Consider the following 18248-nt stretch of genomic DNA (forward strand, 5'->3'; position numbering starts at 1 on the left):
AATCACAAATGGCGCCCTTCTAGCTTTTAAAAAATCAAATAAGTAAATTCAATTTAAATGAATAGAACCTAATTCAAGGAGAGCAAACGTCCATCTTCTCAATACAACCAATGACAAATCGAGCAAAAGCCGCTCTTGAGACTTTGTTTTGTGTGTGCTAAAATCAACACTTATATGAAATATTTTACAAACAGAGGATATTAGATGGATTCAGTGTAAGATCGTATTATCATTTCATGAGTGATCATATCGAACATAATTTCATAAGAGCGGTCGGATTCACGTGTTCAAATATCTGTTTCATATGACAACAATTGACATTTTTATATATAATAAAATCTTAAACTAAAATATAAAAATTTAACAACCTATTTAGGTTAGTTATATATTTATGAAATAATATACATGTAATTAGAACGTATGTAATGTCAATAATTTTATACAAAATAGGCCGATATGGATACTTGATGTTATTAATTAAGTATATTAATACTTTCAATAACCAGGTATATTTTTGGCTGTTCATATTTCATTTGCAGTAATTTTTAGGCAGATCGAAAATCATTTGAAGCAAAACATGTAGATCTAGACGCATTATTTATAAAGCCATGCAATACATATGCACACCTTCGGAGTGATTCTTTTATTGAAACACACATAAGAAAAGTGTTCTTTGATGGAATAGCTGGCTTATGTAAATGAAAATAAATAATAAAGTGAATACGGATACTATTTTAACGTGTACAACTTTTTTCACAAAGGTGATAGTAAAACTTTTTTTTTTAAAGAAATATTTAGTTTGCTGATTAACTTCTTTCAGTTACTTCGTTTGATGTTGTTTGATAAGTTTGTATGTTCATCCGGACGGTCGTTATCACTTCAAACATAACAATGTTATTATTACTTGGCGATAATTTCAGATGTCTGGTCACGAACTATCGTTTCTACTAGGACGAATAGATAAGCAGTGACAAACATTCCAGTTTCGTTCTCATTAATGACAATTGCACTGGAGTCGACTATTGCTACGGTACTTAAGCGGTATGAACAATTAAGTCTCCATTATTGTTTTACGCCTTTCTGTTACCTTTAATGCATTTATGTGCTAGATCTGCTATTTGCTTAAACTGTTATAATTTATATTTAAGCAAAGTCAGTAATTTAAGATAATAACTGTGCGTAAGATAAGCTTTGTTTCGTTTTTTTAAAAACGATTTAGAAATGCCGAAATACGATTTTTTTCCATGTTAATCGTCAAGAAACAAATTGATTGCATTTGTTTTCATGACGGGAGTATTTTTCGGTGGTCAATTTTTCATGTTACAAATTATTTTCTATAATAAACAATAGAACATATAAAAGTGCCAGTATTTAATTGACCGTTTTGAATTGTCCGGTCCCCGACTGTGTTCACTTTTATTGTTTAAAGTTCTAACGTGTATACAGTTTAATATTGTCCGGGATCGTTAACTTTCATAATTGCATCGACATGTAGTTATACAATTGTTTCTGGTGAAAGAAAATGAAGGAAAGATATGCGCAAAACTCCATTTCAACACGATTGTTTATTTTCAAGAATATAAAGATCATCGAATACAAACGGATAAAATATTATTGTCAAATGTCTTAAAAAATAAATCTTAATAGAAATTGACTTATTAGACTTTGATTTCTATATCAGAAATGAACCTTGTTCTCGTTGTTTGGTCATTTCTTGGTCTCGAGTCAAGTAATTGCCCGGCTGCAGAAAAATTGTATGCTCCTCTCTCTTGTATGTGTGTAGGTGGTCGTTTGTCTATTGATTTGACTTACACTAATTGAATTATGTGACTATCTCTTTTAACAATTATGTTCAAACACGTTAACTCTTCAACCCAATCATTGACTGAAGAGACGCAATACGTCTCATATCATCTCATCTTCGCCTGTGGTCCCATCTGGGACATAGGCCGCCAACCAGCTTCCTCCAGGCGTCTCGGTTCTGGGCGAGTCTCTCAAGCTGCCCCCATGTTTGGCCCATCTGCTTAGCATCTGCATCCAGGTCACGGCGCCAGGTGTTTCTAGGCGGCCCTCTCTTCCTTTTCCCTTGGGGGTTCCATGTGAGGGATTGCCTTGTCGTATTGGATGCAGGATTGCGAAGGGTGTGGCCTATCCACCTCCAACGTCTCTGAAGGATGTCGTCTTCAACTGGCTGCTGGTTTATTCTTCTCCATAATTCTTCGTTGGAGATCTTGTCTGGCCAGCGGATCTTGAGGATCTTCCTGAGGCAGGTGTTGATGAAGACCTATGTTGGTGTTGGTGACAGTGGTTCTCCAGGTCTCTGCTCCATAGAGGAGTAGCGGCTTCACAATGGTATTGAAGAGCCTAATCTTGGTGGTGATGCTAATTACGCTGGATCCCCAGATGTTCTTCAGATGATGGAAGGCTGTTCGTGCTTTACCGATGCAAGTTCTGACATCTGCATCCGTTCCTTCCTGGTTGTCCAGAATGCTGCCGAGATAGGTGAACCTGTCCACCTCCTCCAGCGCCTCGCCTTGGACTGTGATGGGTGTGTTGTTTGATGCGTTAGTCCTGAAAACTTTGCTCTCCGCTTTGTTGATGGCGAGGCCCAGTCTAGCTGAGTGGTCCGCTACCATGTTTGCCTTTTCCTGCATCTGTTGTTGGGTGTGGAAGAGAAGAGCCAAATCATCAGCAAAGTCAAGGTCTTCCAACTGTTACCAGAGTGTCCACTAAATTCCATTCCGCTTCTGCTCCGTTGATGTCCTCATTACCTCGTCTATGGCCAGCAGGAACAGGAAAGGTGAGAGTAAACAGCCTTGCCTCACACCAGTTCTCACTTCAAAGGCATCCGTGAGCTGTCTGCCGTGATAAATTCTGCAGGTAATTCCCTCATAAGAATTCCCGATGATGTTGGTGATCTTTTCTGGCACTACGTAGTGTCTCAGAAGTCTCAAGAGGGACTCCCGGTCAACGCTGTCGAACGCCTTTTCTTAGTCAATAAAGTTGACATACAACGGCGAATTCCACTCCAGGGATTGTTCCAGAATGATGCGCAGGGTTGCGATCTGATCCGTGCACGATCTCTCCTTTCGGAAGCCTGCTTGTTGGTCACGGAGATGCGGGTCTACTGCGTCTTTCATTCGGTTCAGTAGGATGCGATTAAACACCTTTCCTGGGATGGATAACAGCGTGATTCCTCGGTAGTTGGAGCAGGAACTGAGGTCGCCTTTCTTGTGAAGCTTGATGAGGTAACCATCTTTCCACTCTGTTGGGATTTCTTCTTCTTCCCATATCTTGCTGAAGAGCGGGTGTAGTAGGACCACACTGGTCTCCGCGTCAGCCTTAAGCGCTTCTGCCGGTATGCTGTCAGGTCCTGCATATTTGCCGTTCTTCAATTGTTTGATGGCGCTGCTGATCTCTTCCTTTGTGGGAGTGCAGCATTTGATTGGCAGATCGCTTGTAGCTGGCAGAATCTCCAGTGGGTTCACAGGGGCAGGCCTGTTGAGTAGCTCCTGTCCTGGAAGTGCTAAATCCACCTCTCCTTCTGCCCTTCATCATCTGGTATTACTCCTCCATTTTTGTCCTTACTGGCCTCTCTGGCTTGGCAAACTTTCCTGCCAATCTCTTGGTGATGGAGTACAGATCTTTAGTTCTGTTCTGATAGGCTGCCTCTTCCGCCTCTGTTGCAAGCGTCTCTAGGTAGTTTCTCTTGTCTTCTCTGATACTTCGCTTGACGCTCCTATTTGCTTTGGTGTGCTCTTCTTGTGCTGTCACTTTTGCGGCGCGTGTTCTGCTGTTGATTTCACTGGCCTTCTTTTCTCGTCTTTCCTCAACTTTCTGAAGAGTCTCTGCTGTCATCCACTCCTTGTGGGTGTAAGACTTGGGGCCGAGTACTTTTTGGCATGTTTAAGTCACTGCTTCTTTTACGTTTTGCCACTTCTGCTCTATCGTCCCTTCTTCAAGCAGCTCCTCTATGACCTGGAACTTGTTGGAGAGAGTGCCCTTGGACGCTTCTTGCTTCCAGGTGTCTTTCAGAGTGGCAGTGTTGTACCGTTGGCGTTGGTTGGGCCCCCCTGTCCAACTCTTCTTCAGCTTTTCAATCGGGCGACAAGAAGATGATGGTCTGAAACCACGTCTGCTCCTCGCTTGACACGTACATCCTGAAGAGAGCGACGAAAACTCCTTGCGATGCACAAGTGGTCAATCTGGTTCTCCGTTGACAGGTCTGGTGACACCCAAGTTGCCTTGTGTATCCACACTTCCTCCGATGATCAGGTTACTTGTGGCGCACAGGTCGGCGAATCTCTCCCGTTGTCGTTCATCTCACCTTACCCTTGCTTTCCCATGATCACCTCATATCCTCGGTTGTCACTGCCGATCTTGGCGTTGAAGTCACCCATTAGAATAATGATGTGCTGTCTTTCCGGTCTCATACATGGTTCGGACATTCCATGTACCGATGGTGGTAGATGATGGTCTTCGGACTGATGGCTTCCAGTTGACACTGGCTTTCACCGTTCGGCGTCTTACGTCCTCCAGCTGGAGGTCCACCTTCTCCCAGCTGATGTCTGTTGTTATTCTGTTTGGCGTTTCTGTAGCAATAAGGTTTCAACAGGGTAGGGTAGCTAGCCCTACGCCCAACCCTCCTCATTTTTCAGCGCGGTCTTGGGACCGTCCTTGGCGGAGTTCGCAATACGTCCACCGTCCCGTTGTTAGATTTTAGGATGATGTACATATTGATTTTACTTCAATATTTAATTATGTTTAATTGTACAGAGCCTGCATAGAAGTCAATTTCCAGCGGACGGCCGTAGCTTTCGATATGTGTGCATGAGTGTTAGTCGGCTAATAAGTCACGGTGGTGCAGTGGATGAGGTGTTTGCCTAGCGATCGGGAGTTTGTGGGTTCGCTCCCTACTCGGGGAGCGTTCTCATTATCTCCTCCATAGACACCAAGTACTGGGTTTTGCCAGGAAACGGACTCGACAGTATCTGCCTATAATAGGCCTTCTTTTAATTGTCAGCAATTTACTGTAGGAAGTACGAAGTACAAGTAGAAGTAATAAAACATCAACTCCGACAGCATATTGGCTTCTCGGGCTAGTCAGTATTGGTATTGAAGGAGAAACGATGTTTTTGTGTGTTTTAATTCAACGCACTACCGAAACTTATTGTTTCAGTTATTACGACACTTACTGCAATGAGAACGCCGATTACAACAAAAACAACAACGAGGTGTTAGTTTTAGGCTTTCTTTTCTTAATTAACTTATTCACCACATACAATTCGAACGATGTCTAGCAACGTAACGCAATTTTGTCTTAAACAACAAAAAGAGAAAACTATTAGCAAATAAACACACCGCTCAAGAAATTTAGTCTGTTTCTTTGAGTATGTGGATCTATATAAAATTGCATATAAAATTGACTTTTCATGATAACATGTAATGAACCTTGATGCTTTTGTATTTTTCTGAACATTAGCGTAACGTTAGTAATCATTTGACTGTCAAAAATATATTAATACGATACATTGAGTGTAGCAAAAATAATTTAAACCAAAAAGCATATTAATCAGGATGGGTGTTAAAAGTATGAACCTTAGACGATCTCTTTGGACATAATTCTTTACAGTTCTGAAAACCCGTGACAACCTTTGTTTCCCTAGCCCCTGCGTACGTGGAACATGCTATATAGACAGCGACAACGATCAATCAATCTTCTGTCTCTGTCCGAGTGGCTTTACTGGCAGGCATTGTGAAATGGGTGAGTGATCTTATTTACTATGAAACAAATGTAAAAAGGTAGATTTTTCGGCGTAAGCTGCATAAGCCAGCTTTTCACCTTAGCCTGACCTTTGTAAGTGTCCAATAAAATTTCCCGCGGCTAGGTACGAATGAATACACTTCATTTATTCCATTGGCTGATTTGAGTATACCACCAGAACATTGGAAACATATCCGCGTCTTTGTAACACTGTTTTACTGTATGAAACAATTTTATCTCGAATGAAAAGGCTTATTAGATAGAACAGTTTTACACTCAATTCTCGACATCAATACAGTTTGTGCGTACACCTTTTATTTTCAGAGTATTACCAGCGCAAGAGCGTTTATACTTAAAAGGCTATGTTCTCATATTTAGTACTTACTTCCTTATTCCTGTCAACATGTTAACATGTAAAAGTATAAAGAGCAATGGAAGCGAGGCCTCACTTTAAAGCATTGCATTTCAACCCGCGAGGTATATCGGGTCAATTCGCGGACATTCAGAGTTTATATACAGGTCATCACCGGAGTTGGCGGCCAGTAAAATAATCGTTATATAATAAAGACGCTATCCGTGAACTAGGTGACCTGGAATTTTCTTTAGACCAGAAATATGTTAAATGAAGATATTCAGCAATATAATTATGATATGTAAATAATAGATTCTTAATGTGTTTTCAACAATACAATGATAAATATTATTGTTGATAAATTTAACAATAATTATTCGTCCATATTGCCTAATGTACTAAAGTGATATTATGAGCATGTAACAGTTTATAGGTGTCTATCGCAACCGTTGATTATTTTTGATGTTTCTACTTCATATACACTTATTTTAATTAATGCAGCATCATCATACTAAAACAATATACCAGAAATAGAAAAATAATGCATTTGAATATCAGCCGTACTTTCGTTTGACAACTGATCATGCGTTTACGAGTTGAACCTAAATTTAGTTTTAGTGCAGATTTGTTCATACGACACAAAGACACGAAATTGTTTTACGGATCATTTCAGCTTACAGGACTGGGTGGGTCACGTAAGAATATCGAATATAAAATATATTTTTATAAACAACTGGTAGCAAGGTGAGTTGCAGATAATTAATCAGTAACCACATTTTAACTAACTTTTTTGACCTGTTAATTCTTTTCAGCTCAATTCAACAGTGCAAAATGCCCATAATATCACTTTAAGCATTAGCACGATGATAATTGATACTGTTAATAATCGAATCAAATAGCAATGCCCGACAAACCACTAAAACAGGTTTGTTCGAAGAACGCGCCTATAAATACGGATACTTCTCGTGTGGCCGGTTGACTCATATGTTTAAATTTCACTTCCATTCTTCTTTTGGTTTTCTGTTTTGTATCTATAGGTTTATGACCAGCAATATGTTATAATGTAAAATAAGCCGCGAAAACTCCCCGTAACATCCCGTACTGCGTGTGATGCAGCTAAGAACTGCACAGAAAAAGACATTCGCTATACTTGATCTCATTCATTAAACTATTTACGCCGTATATCTTTTTTAAAGATATTTCTTGTTTTTATTAACATATTGCGAAACAACACGATAAACATCCATCGAACTCAATTTCTTTTGACTGAAAAGTAAATAAATGTATTATATATTAGAATCGTTTTGAAATAGAAAGTATTGACAATCTCACATTGTAATCCTTCAAACGATTCAAAACTACCGGTATGTTTATTTTTTGAAAAGTTTTGAATGGGAAAAAAATCGAAAATCAAAACATATTTAATTATATTTCAATTAGAAATAAACCCGTGTTCCCTAAGTCACTGTGTGCACGATTCCTGTTTAATAGGTAGCGGAAACAATCCAACTTTTTTCTGTCTGTGTCCGAGCGACTTCACTGGACACCATTGTGAAACGCGTGAGTGATCTAAAACATACACATTGGATATTTGTTTTTAAAAACTAGTCTTAACAGTCCAAGGAGTTGAACTTATCAGATACGATGAAGCAATAGATGTGTATCCTATTAACTGAGTTGAAATTATCCGATAGGATGAAACAATAGACGTTTATCCTCTAAACTGAGTTGAAATTATCCGTTACGATGAAATAATAGACGTGTATCCTATTAACTGAACAACACAAGCAAGGATTTTTGGTTAAACATATGCTGTTTTTTCTAAAATCTGATAATCTGATTACATACACTATCGACATATGTAGCTATGCAAATGCATGTTAATGTTTCACATATCCACAGTAAGACAATTACAATAATTTGGTAATAGAATAGCGAACACGTAAAAGTAATACTTGTAATACTCAAGGTTTTTAATTTTATACCAATGTAAAAACAATTTATTAAAGTAGAAGTGTGTATTTTGAAAAAGCAAGATTATTGCATATATATTTATCATAATTAATTTTGATTTAAATTCCGCGTGTTTTAATCCGATTCGATGTAGGAAAACGGAAACCTGCCTGTAAATATATGCTAGGCGAAATATTAACAAAATCTCAATATATATATTTTTTCATTCACAATATTTTTAATAAAACTCCACCGTATTTATTTTTGTAACGAAAAGAATATTTGAACAGTATTTATTGAACATTAGAACAATCATTTATTTACAAAAAGAACAATTTTATGTTGTGGACTTATGTTTACACAAACACTTATTTAATGGCGTGGACTTATTACAAGTTATTATTTTATTTACATAGATAGGCCAAACTGTCATTTTATTAGCTACACTCCTTTGGTGATTAGCTGAACTTTCCCTGTTATTACATTCTATCGTCTTGTGTATCATGGGTATTTAATCAGTCACTGTTTGTGTTAAAGGGGGAAGACAGTACCATGCACACACGACTGGGCATAGCGGACACACACCTTCTTGTGTCGCGAGGCCGGAAGGCCTAAAAAGAAACATCGTATTCGCCGCGAGCGACAACTTCAATACTACATGGGAGATACCAGACGTACAGCCGGACAACGATCAACAACAATAGACCTGCGATGATTTTCCGCTTTATTTCGATTTACATTATTTATATTTTATAACAATACCTACTGTTATTTATTTTAGCACAGACGTTCGTCAAAATCTAGTTGTTTTCCGCAGATTTTCCATCAAACATGTGTTTATATGAACGAAATGTTCATGTACTTCAAAGTTCAATAGTTAAAAGTTAAAGATTTTTTTTGCATCATAAAATTAAAAAAAAATCAAATTAAGGGAGAACGTTGTTGAACGTAACGAATGATTGAACATTATCTATTTAACATTAGGAAAGTCATTTATTTACAAAAAGAACAATTTTATGGTGTGGCCTTATGTTTACACAAACAATTATTTAATGGCGTGGTCTTATTACAAGTTATTAATTTATTTACATAGCCGACTTCGCCATGTATTGTCAAGCAGATAGGCCAAACTGTCGTTTTATGAGCTATTTTCCTTTGGTATTAACTTTTCCTGTTATTACATTCTATCGTCTTGTGTATAATTGGTATTTAATCAGTCACTGTTTGTGTTAAAGGAGGAAGACAGTACCATGCACACAACTGGGAATAGCGGACACACACCTTCTTGTGTCGCAAGGCGGGAAGGCCTAAAAAGAAACATCGTATTCGCCGCGAGCGATTACTTCAATACTACATAGGAGACACCAGACGTACAGCCGGACAACGATCAATAATATTAGATCTGCGATGATTTTCCACTGTATTTCGATATACATTTATATTTTATAACAATACCTACTGTTATTAATTTCAGCACAGACGTTCGTCAAAATAGTATTGTTATCCGCAGATATCTCATCATACGTGTTTTTATATGAACGAAATTGTCATGTACTTCGTAGTTCAATAATTAAATGGTAAAGAAGGCCTCGCTTTTATCTTGTATTTCACGAACATTAGAAAACGTTGTGTTTAGTTGAATAAGCAAAAATAAATAAAAGAAAACTTTAGGTACGTTTATTATGTTTCAAAGATAACGTGGCATTTTTACCCATTTACCTGGTTAATATTGCTCTGTCTAAATTGTATAACTACGTTAGATAAATATAATACAAACAAAACATTAATCAGGATTGATATTTTAAACAAACTATGAACATGAAAAATGCATTATCTAATTGGAAATAATTCGTTTCAGTTCCGACAATTCCTGCCAACCCGTGTTCCCCTAGCCCCTGTGTGCGTGGATCCTGTTACCGTAATAACTCTATGTTTTCGGACACTCTAAGTTTTCGGACACCCCATTTTTTAGCCAAAATAATTATTTTTCGTGACTCTTAATTTTCGGACACACCAGTTTTCGTCCATAATAAATGTCTCTAAGTTTTCGGACAGTATATTTTACAGCGCTATTTTACCAAATTTCGGTCCTGTTTTCGATATCTAATGACACTTCGATCATGGGGTTTTTCAACCAGATTAACATCATAAACATGACAGGTGCATGCCTGAGGGCAACAGACCATTACATTTGCGTTATAGGGTAAATACATGTGTAACCTTGTAAACCGGTATGAATCAATGGTTTCGCCCGATAGCATAAGCGTTATGACAATTACCAGGGGTAGTGCAAATTAACATGAGTGAATTCTTTGTCTGTGGTTAAACCACGTGACCTATGTATCGGTCAGCTTAGCAATTAGTGACGTCACAGCAGAACTGTACTATTATCTACCGCAGTGGTACATGTACTTCCCCTTCTCAGTAAAATAACTGACAAATACTAAGCGCTTCAAAGTGTGATGCTCTCTATTGCAAGTTTTACGAACAATGGAAGGTGTAAGACAACAACTATCGGAAATGAACAAACAAAGAATTCATTGTTTGCTCTCTTTGCGTTAATTACAGGTTCATAATAGCGAGTATCGGTACATCACATGCTCATCTTTGAACTCGTTGGTCAAAGTACAACCTTGTAGTAACGATATGTCAAATAAAATAAGCATTTAAAATTATTTAAAATGCAGTGCAAACACATAAAACTGTAATTTATACTATACGGCATGGCATTTTACAAGCGCGTGCTATTACCCGTAGTCGTTGATACAATTGACGCTATTTCGGACACACAATTTTCGACTCTAAGATTTCGGACACCTGTATTTTGTGAATATTTTTCGTATCTAAGTTTTCGGACACGAAAAAAAATAGTTATTTTTAAGTGTCCGAAAACATAGAGTAATTACGGTATATAGGCAGCGGAAACATCCCCACATTCTTCTGTATGTGTCCGACTGGCTTCACTGGACTGCACTGTGAAATAGGTGATTATTGTTAAAACAATTTTTATATCAAAACAAGTTTAAAGCGCCATCGGTAATTAGTACATGTATAGTCAGATAAAAAACATTAAAAAAACGGGTACGTAGTCTTTTAACTGAAAAGCAAATACCTGTTTTATAAATCTGTATCGTCCCAAATGCAAAAACACAGACAGCATAACTCTTTAATAGAGTGAGTGTTTTCTTAGTAGCAGGAACAATAATCGGAAGGTATATCAAAATCTTAACCATAAATAATTGACATCATTGTAGAAATCAACCCGTGTTCCTATTGTTATCGTAAGCGTGGGTCCTGCTTCATGGACAGCGGAAACAATTACACGTTCTTCTGTCTGTGTCCCGGTGACTACACAGGGCAACATTGTGAAATAGGTTAATGATACGAAAAGATTTAAAAAGGATTTTAATCAGTCTAAAAGTCAATCGGAAATTTACATGTTTCGACTGGATAAAACGATATACGCATAGTGTTTTTATAGGAAAAACAATGATTTATTTGGTAAAGTTGGATATATGCTATCACTCGAAAATCCAAAAGGTAAATAATCGAACTGTACAATCAATTTCCATAGACATTTTAAGCTGCATGTGCAGAGAACTGTATAACATGTTCCTATATAACACGACTAAGATTATTCGTAAGCAATAGGGAACAAAGAAATCATTCGTTTCAGTTTTGACAACTCCTGCCAACACATGTTTCCCTAGCCCCTGTGTGCGTGGATCCTGTTATATAGGCGGCGGAAACATCCCCACATTCTTCTGCTCTTGTCCGACTGGCTTCACCGGACTGCTCTGTGAAACAGGTGAGGAATATATAACAATTTTAATATAAGAAAAGGTTTAAGTGCCATTAATATTGTCAGATACAAAAAGATAAAACAACGGGTACTTAGTCTATTAACTGAAAAGAAAATAACTGTATTATATATTTGTATCGTCCCAAATGCAAAAGCACAAACCACATTACTCTTTAATCGATTAATCGTTTTTACGCAGCAGGAACAATAATCAGAACGTATATCAAAATCTAAAAACATGATTTATTGACGTCAGTTTAGAAATCAACCCGTGTTTCTATAGTCCTTGTAAGCGTGGGTCCTGCGTCACGGTCAGCGGAAACATTCACACGTTTTTATGTCTGTGTCACCGAGACTACACCGGACAACATTGTAAAGATAATGATCTAAACAGATGTTAATAGGATTTTCAATAAGCTTAAAAGTCCATCGGCAATTTACATATTTTGACTGGATAAAACGATATACGCATAGTGTATTATCGGAAAAACAATGATTTATTTGGTTAAGTTATACGCATAGTGTATTATCAGAAAAACAATGATTTATTTGGTTAAATTGGATATATATGATATCACTCGAAAATCCAAAGCGTTAATAATCTAACTGTACAATCCATGTCCATAGACATTTTAAGCTGCATGTGCAGAGAAATGTATAATATGTTCGAATGAAACAAGACTAAGAATTTTCGTTAGGTATAGCGAACAAAGAAATAATTCGTTTCAGTTTTGACAACTCCTGCCAACCCGTGTTCCGCGAGCCCCTGTGTGCGTGGATCCTGTTTTATAGGCGGCGGAAACAATGCCACATTCTTCTGCTTGTGTCCGACTGGCTTCACTGGACTGCACTGTGAAACAGGTGAGTAAAATAAAACAATTTTAATATGAAAAAAGTTTAAAGCGCCATCGGTTATTAATATTGTAAGATACAAACAGATCAAACAAAGTGTACGTAGTCTATTAACTGAAAAGAAAATAACTGTTTTTATACAAATGTATATTGTATCGTCCCAAATGCAGAAGCACATACATTATTACTCCTAAATCGAGTGAGTGTTTTCTAAGTAGCAGGCACAATAATCGAAACGTATATCAAAATCTTAAACATAATAAATTGACGTCAGTGTGGAAATCAACCCGTGTTCCTAATGTCCATGTAAGCGTGGGTCCTGCTTCATGGACAGCGGACACAATCACACGTTCTTATGTCTGCGTCCCAGTGACATCATCGGACAACAGTATTAAACAGGTTAATGATATAAAATATTAAAAGGATTTTTCCAACCGCCGAAAAGATATTTGACTGGAACCAGCATAACTGGATCAAATCCCTAACCAACTACGTGATAATAGCCAGGCCACGTGAAACAATAATATTCTTTTTGTTATTTTAACTTTTGTTTTAATTGAGGTAATTTAGTTTTGACGATGCTGCTCGTCTAAGTTATCATACCACGAAACAATTCTTCGCAATGGCGACCTATGTAAGGGACCGAGCCAGTCCGATTGAGTAAGCTTAATTTTCTTAAATGGCATACCTTGCTGATTATCATTGATAAAGGTAAAGGCAGCTTGATTCCCGTCCTCTTTTAAATTTATCGAGAGGTTCGGGACAGGAACCAGACACGAAACTGCCAGGTGGCACTTCAAATGCTGTGACGCTGGTTAAACCCCAAATGTAGTTATTTTTAGATTTGATCGAGAATGTTACCCGCCCCCCAGTTTCGCTGAATGGGTCAAGTTCCACACGGGTACTACTTCCCCGTACCCCCATTTTTTTGTGCCCACAATTTTTTGTACCCATTTTTTTTCGTACTCATTTTTTGTTCGTACCTAATTTGTTTTTTCGTACACAATATTTTTTGGGGCATAATTTTTTGGTACCCAAAATTTTCCTACCCAATTTGTTTTCGTACCCAAATTTTCTTACCCACATACACATTTGTGGTTATATGGATAAACTTAAATTGATTCTTTTATATCCGTCCTCTTGAAAAGCATCGTCACACCAGTTCTGTCAGTACTTTGATTTATTATGAACCTAAACATACAAACTATTTTCAAAATATTAAAGAAAATGATTCTTCTTTTTATAAAAAAATCATAAACACAAAAATAAAATCCTACCAATTCTTTTAAAATTTTCTTCTGATGGCAGAGATAGTATGTGAGGGCAAGGAACTAAAACTCTGCGGGGAGATTGGGATTTTTCAATAAGTCTAAAAGTCCATCGGCAATTAACATGTTTTGACTGGATAAAACGCTTCATATACGTAGAGTGTATTATCGGAAAAACAATTAATAATTTTTTAAAGTTGTACATAATTATGTTATTACTCTTAAATCCAAAGCGTTTAGTATCTTACTATACTATCCGTTCAGATATTTTAAACTGAATGTGCAATTAAATGTTTAACATGTTCGTATGAAACACGGCTAAGATTTTTTAAGGAATAACAAACAAGCGACAACACTACCGAAATAAGACAGATATTTTAATTCTATTGCACGTTGGGAACGATTCATTCTAGTTGAAAAAATAATTGTGATGTCCACCAGCTTATTTCATATGTATTTATCAAAACCAATGTCACTTTCCATTCCGCGTGTTTACATGAAGCGCGCTACCCGGAACCTATTGTTTCAGTCATCACGACATCTACTGCAACGACAACAACAAGTTTATCGAATACATACTGACAAAACATAAAACTTATTCCATTGGCTTTGTATTCTTAATATATTAACTATGTCAGTAGAACAAATATCCCCAAGGTTGGTCAGTCAGAAAGTAGATCTTAAATTTATGCATGCTGTATCATTACATTTCTGACATAGAATGTTCGCTGTCCCTTATGCACTTGTCAGCAACTCATTCCGCATCTTCATGGAAAGTATGAGAATTGATTTCTTTTTAACAATAAAGAGTCTAGTATTTATGTTTCAGATATTGCCACAACTTCGTCCCCAACAACGCATCCAACACCAACTACCATGAGTATGCAAATGTGTATATTTATTTATGAGTTCTTGCCTTTGATCCCTGTTTCATAACTCTTCAAACTTACCCGCAGAAAAACTAACATATTTAAGTTTAATAAATGACCAACCGATAGTTTTATGTTCCATTCGATAACTATTTGCATCCGGTGCTTCCAGCTACTATTATTTTAAAAGATACGAGGAAAATAATCATTTGATGCTTTACAAACTCAAATTTTATTGTCTGACAAAGTTAATAAATGTATTATATATTAGAATCGTTTTAAAATAAAAAGTATCGACAATCTCACACTGTATTCCATTAAACGATTCAAACATACCGGTATGTTTATTTTTTGAAAAGTTTTGAATGCGAATAAATTCGGAAATCAAAACATTTTTAATTATATTTCAATTAGAAATCAACCCGTGTTCCCCTAGCCCCTGTGTGCACGGTTCCTGTTTCATAGGCAGCGGAAACAGATAACTTTTGTCCGAGCGACTTCACCGGACTGCATTGTGAAACGCGTGACTGATCTTAAACATACACATTGGATATTTGTTTAAAAAAACATAGTCTAATAATACAATGAGTTGAAATTATCCGATACGATGAAACAATTGACGTGTATCCTATTAATCGAACAACAAAAGCAAGATTTATTTGGTAAAACACATTTGAGAATCTGTCTACATAAAACATCGACATATTTCAAGATGCAAATGAATGTTAATGTCCCACATATCCGCAGAAATAATTTAAACACCATTCTTAATAGAATAGCGAACAAGTAACAACAATACTTGTAATACCATAGGCTTTTATTTGTTAAACCAATGTGAAAACAATTTATTTAAGTAGAAGTGTGTATTTTGATATAAGCAAGACTATTACATATGTTTTTATCAAAATTAATGTACATTTGAAGTTCGCTTGTTTTAATGCAATCCGCAACCCGGAATTTATTGTTTTTATACATTTATACAACTACTGCAAAAGCAACGCCTATTCAAACAACCAAAAACGTCAGGTATGTATAAGGTTTGTGTTTATTGCTAACTTAGAAATCCCATTTCGAAGTAGGAAAACGGAAACTTGTGTATATGTTACACCAGTAAACATGGTCGATGTATCGTTTAAACAATCTCATGTGCGTGCGTTTATGTAGCAATCGTACACACTATATATGTCTCTCATCAGCGGCTTGCAAATATGTGTTCATGCTATGCATGCAATTATTGTTGATGTTTCATTTTATGAACCTCGTATGTGTGTTCATTTTACTTGTTTCGCGTGGTACTTGTTTCACGTGAAAGAGGTCTCGTTCGAGCGACCTTGTATTTGCTTGTTCGTTTAAGAAGGGTACATGTATTAGACGAACAACTCTAGTCAATCTCAATAAATCCTCCTCATAGCATTTTAATGTACTACCGTGTCCTCAACTCTACCTCAATGCGATCGTTCTTTAGAACGCAACACTCAAAGGCCAGTGCCAAACAAGGTATACAACAGATTTGATTATGTAAGGAGAGCACATATTACAGACAATACATGTATTTGCACAGTGACCAATTATTCAGTTTAAGTACTTACCCCGGTATATTCGTTCACCAATACTTATACGTAGTATATAGTCTTACATGTAAACAATATTTGTCGCCAAAAATCTGACTGTGTTTGCGGTTGCATTCAATTTAACTAGAAAGTAAAGCCGCTTATTATTCACATGCATTTAAAAAAGTTTTTGTATAATACTAGTTACATGAAAGAGAAATATGGCGCATTCTGTAAGTAAAGTATTTTCGTCGAACTAGATTATTACTGAGTACCGGTATTGCTCTGAAATACAAGTGTTTATTGCAATAGTTACGTGTCCCCCCCATCCAAGACGGACCGCTAGCAGATACAGGGTGTTTGATCGGAGCTGTTACGAGTTCGTTTCTACGCATAAGAGCTGGTCAGCTGCAGAGGTCGACTGCAGATCACAGGGAGGCTACTTGGTAATCATTGACAACGGCAAAGAGCAGGACATGGTGCATAGAGTTGACACTTCGCTGCTTAAAAATGATTCCTGGATTGGACTTAATGATATAAATTATGAAGGTCATTTCGCATGGGTTTCAGGTACATGTTTTAGGGGGAATTATTTGGCATCATCATATAATTAGTAATAATTAGCATACGTTTGTTTGGTGATTTTAATGATCTAAAAAGTGTTCCCGGCAAAGTGTTTGCATGAACAACCGGAATAAAGTATGCAATGTCCTTACACATGTTGACTTTTTAAGTGCCGTTGCAACTTTCTTTAATGTGCTGCTTTTTTGCTGCCTTTTATTTATAGGAATACGCTCGACGTTTGCTAATTTTGGCATCACTCATAGCCACATTTTGCATGACTGCGTGATCATGCGCCGGCACGACGGTAAATGGGACGAGAGACATTGCAACTGGCAGTTTCCATACGTCTGTGAATATGGTGCGTACACAACGTACGGTCGTTTAGGCTGATCTGTATTAGTAAAACATAACTAATGGTTTTATTGTATTAATTTAATGGCATATTTTCTGTAAGGTTTGCATTAAAAAACTGGTATTAACTCAGAACTTGAATTACATACTGTATGGTGAGTAATGGTAATAAGAGTACTTTAGTTAATAAAGCAACAACAACAACACCAACACAACAACAAAAATAGCAGAGATGTGTATAATTTGTTGTTAACCAGCCGTTTACAAAAGTGCACACCCTCCTCCAAGAAAAAGCACGAGCAAAAACAACACTATCCAAAATCAAGTACACGTATAACAAACAACCTCTTGTCTCGAACATTAATATAACGTCACATATTGGATCCATATGAAAATTGTAAACATATCAAAGCGTTTATTTCCAGTATAAATTCGATTGTTTCTGTATACCTAAACATGCACGTTTATGTATATGAACTTTTGTTTACGTTTGTTCTATTTTCAGCTGGGCACAACAATCCTGTCGTTAGTTTGATCGGTTGATTACCGCAGCCGTTCGTTAACAGAAATATCTATTGATTGATCCCGACATAAAGTGATATAGTCACAAATAAAAGTGTTTACTCGTGCATTCCCCCCAAAAATATTGAAGCGTTTTATGATTAGTCCCGGTGTTGTTTTATTTTATGTTCCACTGTTTTGGATAGTTGTTTCTTCTCCAGCAAGGTTTACACAATATTTTTACGAACAAAAAGACAGGGCAAATTAAATACTCATTTGTAGGCAATAATGACTTGATTTTATATTTCACAATTTATCAATTAGTTAATTCTTTCCAAAAAGTGTAATATATGAACATAGTTAACATCTCACGCACGACGGAGACATCATTCAGATGTTAGTATGTGGTTATTGTTAGCAAC

The 18248-nt window shown here is 36.7% G+C and overlaps 1 protein-coding gene across 16 annotated transcripts; it reads left to right on the top strand.

Annotated features, from left to right (window-relative positions):
* Window positions 1-108: 108 nt before the first annotated feature.
* On the top strand, window positions 109-17951 carry LOC127843278 (neurogenic locus notch homolog protein 3-like). Of its 16 annotated transcripts, XM_052373200.1 has the most exons (13): window positions 970-1041; window positions 5180-5234; window positions 5633-5764; window positions 7608-7676; window positions 8607-9489; window positions 9928-9983; window positions 10978-11053; window positions 11746-11877; window positions 12601-12732; window positions 14821-14871; window positions 16723-16980; window positions 17198-17332; window positions 17831-17951. In XM_052373200.1, exons 5-13 carry the CDS (start codon window positions 9477-9479, stop codon window positions 17866-17868), a joined length of 891 nt encoding a protein of 296 aa, XP_052229160.1. In that variant the 5' UTR covers window positions 970-1041; window positions 5180-5234; window positions 5633-5764; window positions 7608-7676; window positions 8607-9476; the 3' UTR covers window positions 17869-17951. The 16 variants fall into 16 exon arrangements, with proteins under 16 accessions (XP_052229150.1, XP_052229149.1, XP_052229156.1 ...); XM_052373190.1 differs by lacking the exons at window positions 7608-7676; window positions 8607-9489 and adding an exon at window positions 109-215 and having other exon boundaries at window positions 921-1041; window positions 5180-5236; window positions 5667-5764; window positions 9928-9987; window positions 10985-11053; XM_052373189.1 differs by lacking the exons at window positions 7608-7676; window positions 8607-9489 and adding an exon at window positions 109-215 and having other exon boundaries at window positions 921-1041; window positions 5180-5236; window positions 5667-5764.
* Window positions 17952-18248: the final 297 nt, after the last annotated feature.

Source organism: Dreissena polymorpha, chromosome 8, assembly GCF_020536995.1.
Source record: "Dreissena polymorpha isolate Duluth1 chromosome 8, UMN_Dpol_1.0, whole genome shotgun sequence".
Lineage (NCBI taxonomy): Eukaryota > Metazoa > Mollusca > Bivalvia > Myida > Dreissenidae > Dreissena > Dreissena polymorpha.